This window comes from Elephantulus edwardii, unplaced genomic scaffold (genome assembly GCF_000299155.1).
Source record: "Elephantulus edwardii isolate Elephantulus edwardi_28Jun2011 unplaced genomic scaffold, EleEdw1.0 scaffold00127, whole genome shotgun sequence".
Taxonomy (NCBI): domain Eukaryota; kingdom Metazoa; phylum Chordata; class Mammalia; order Macroscelidea; family Macroscelididae; genus Elephantulus; species Elephantulus edwardii.
The window spans coordinates 784,314-786,710 of record NW_006399877.1 but is presented as its reverse complement, the minus strand read 5'-3'; the positions used below and the strand labels follow the sequence as shown (position 1 = coordinate 786,710).

The window sequence follows — 2,397 nt, the reverse complement described above, 5'->3', positions numbered from 1 at the left end:
GCATGAGAAAGAGTGGGGAGGGGCGTGGGGGAGGGCGCGGCCAGAGCCCCTATCTAGGAAGAGGGAGGGACCTCTGAGCTGGGGTTGCATGGCTGAGACCAAGGTGGAGGTGGGGCCAGCTCACAGGGCAGGGGACAGCCGAAGCCCCAGAGTAGGTGGGGAGGGCATGGCAGGGACCCACAGAGAGACGAGGCTGGCTGGGCAGCAGGGCCGTCGTGGGGGACGGACACCCCGACAGTGGCTCGGTGGGTGCCCTGCTCCGCTGGTGTCCTTGCCCGGGACACCACGATCGCAGGTTCTGCCTGGACACTAGGTAGGGACCTGTATCCACTGGGTGGCGAGGTAGGGTCAGGGTGAGCAGCGGCTGTTCTGGTGTTGGGGACACGGGCACCCCGCAGGGCCCCCGGGGGGTGGAGGTGGTAGGAGGCCGGCCGCCTGACCCTTACCCTCCCCAGGTGACGACGGCAGCGGCTCGGGAAGCGGCGGCGGCTGCCCAGATGACATCTGCGGGCGGAGGGACAGCAAGAAGGGCTCCAGCTCGCGGACCACCGCGTCGCACGCGCTCCCCGGCCTGTCAGAGCGGGAGGGGTCGTCGTCCGCCGCCGGCCGCCCCCAGCCCCGCACGTCCCTCCTGCTGCTGCTGCCCCTCACGGTGGCCCTCGCGGCCGGTGGGCCCCGGTGGCGGTAATGCCGCCTACCCCAGGGCCTGGCCGAGGGCGGACTTTGCCAAAACGCAGAACAGACACTATTTAATACTCTGGCGAGAGGGGCGTGGTGCCTGCACTGAGGCTGGGCGTGTGGGGGCCGTGTCCCAGGCCTAGCCTCGTTCCCTGGCTTTTCTTGTCCTAGGAGGCCCTCAGGTCAACGGGGAGCAAGTGTCCCCACAAGCCATGTATTTCAGGGACCTCGGGTACAGCGGCTGCCTCCTGTCTGCACGTGCCCTCCTGTCCCCCTGCGCTGTTGCCCATCCAAGCCCCGCTGCCCAGGAGCAAGAGCAGCCCCCCGCCGCTCGGAGCCCGTGCCTTCCTGCTCTCCTCCTGCTGCTGGGGGCTGGTCAGCGTCCACGCTCAGGATCCCCGGGGGCCCCTCTGCTCCCAGCTTCCCTAGCAGGCAAGGGGGCTTGAGGTTATGCATGACATCCTGATGCCCAGAATGGCAGCCCTAGCCTCGGGGGTCCCTCAGGGAGGGTGGCCTGTGGCCAGGACCTGTGTGATGAGCACGGATGAGGTCACTGCTGTTAGAGTGAGCCAGACTGCCCAGCCACAATGGGCTCTGCGTTCTGGGGAGTCCCTCACCCCAGGAGGCCAGCCTGGCTCTCTCTACCTTGTGTGCATGGAGACAGGCCTTGCGGAGGTCCACAGCTGAGCCAGGAAAGCCTGACCACGCTCTGTGCCCACCTGTCCTGCCAAGGGCCAGTGCTCAGAGCTCACACACAGCACAGCCGGGCACTACAGGCCGAGGGACATCTGCCCAAGCCCCTGCCCTCCCTTGGGGACAGGACTGAGCAGTGTCCCCAGTTAAGGGCTCTTACAGACGTGCTTCCATTGACCCCAACACCTTGGACCCCCAGCTCCTCCCAAAGAGCTCTCCAGGGAGCGGCCACTCCTTGACCTTGACATCCTTCCTGCCCCAGATCAGCTGGGTTCACTCAGACTGCCTCAGCCCCTCCCCCCAGCCTGGCCAGCTCCCTCCTCCATGGCCTTAGCTGCTGCCCAGCCCGGGAAAGGAGCAACATGTCCCTGCAGGGCAAGGGTCAGGGGTCCAAACCTGCATGAGACCAGAGGCCACTTAGCTCTGCTTAGCTTTGCCTCTCTGAGCTGGAGGGCACGGTCTCTGCACTGTAGGTAGGTGCCCTGGCCTGGGGCAAGTCTTTCCTGGAGTTGGATTTCTGTCTCCACAGGGCGGTTCGCCTGGTAAGGCTGGCTGTCCAGGTCAGGGGGCTGCGCCTGGGTCCTCCTTCTCACAGGCTATGTTTCCTGCCTACTTGGAGGGACCCCTCCCTGGCACTGTTTGTCAGCAAGTGACGTGTGTTCTTGTATGAATAAAGGACGGAGATGGACAGTGGAGCCACCTCAACCCGAGGGCCTTGCAATTCCTCCCCCCCAGTCCCCCCTCCACCACACCCACCCCGTGTTACAGCCCCACCCAGCCTCCTCCAGGTGTCAGCCTGCCTCAAGAGTTCTGCAGTCCCACCCACCTTCCTCTGAGGTGCTACAGCCCCTCCCAGCCTCACCTAGAAGCATTATAGCCCCACCCACCTCAACACAGTGACTAAGGAGGATAGGAGGAGAATTGATGCCTTTGAGCTGTGGTGCTGGAGAAGAATATTGAGGGTACCATGGACTGCTAGGAAAACAGATTCATCCTGGAAAGGGTTTAATCAGGAAGCTCCTTGGA

General features: G+C 64.4%; 2 protein-coding genes across 2 annotated transcripts in view; one reads left to right on the top strand and one right to left on the bottom strand.

Moving 5' to 3' along the window:
• The window catches only part of GPC1 (glypican 1), a 26,743-nt gene extending 25,989 nt beyond the window's left edge, over positions 1–754 (top strand). The window contains exon 9 of the mRNA XM_006893433.1: positions 456–754. Within this exon, the coding sequence (XP_006893495.1) occupies positions 456–688 (233 nt within the window). The 3' untranslated portion in view covers positions 689–754. The remainder of the gene's footprint in view (positions 1–455) is intronic.
• A 143-nt stretch (positions 755–897) lies between these two features.
• Positions 898–2,397, bottom strand: part of ANKMY1 (ankyrin repeat and MYND domain containing 1) — a 77,023-nt gene continuing 75,523 nt past the window's right edge. Inside the window, exon 18 of the mRNA XM_006893500.1 lies at positions 898–1,103. Coding sequence (XP_006893562.1) covers positions 898–1,103 — 206 coding nt within the window. The remainder of the gene's footprint in view (positions 1,104–2,397) is intronic.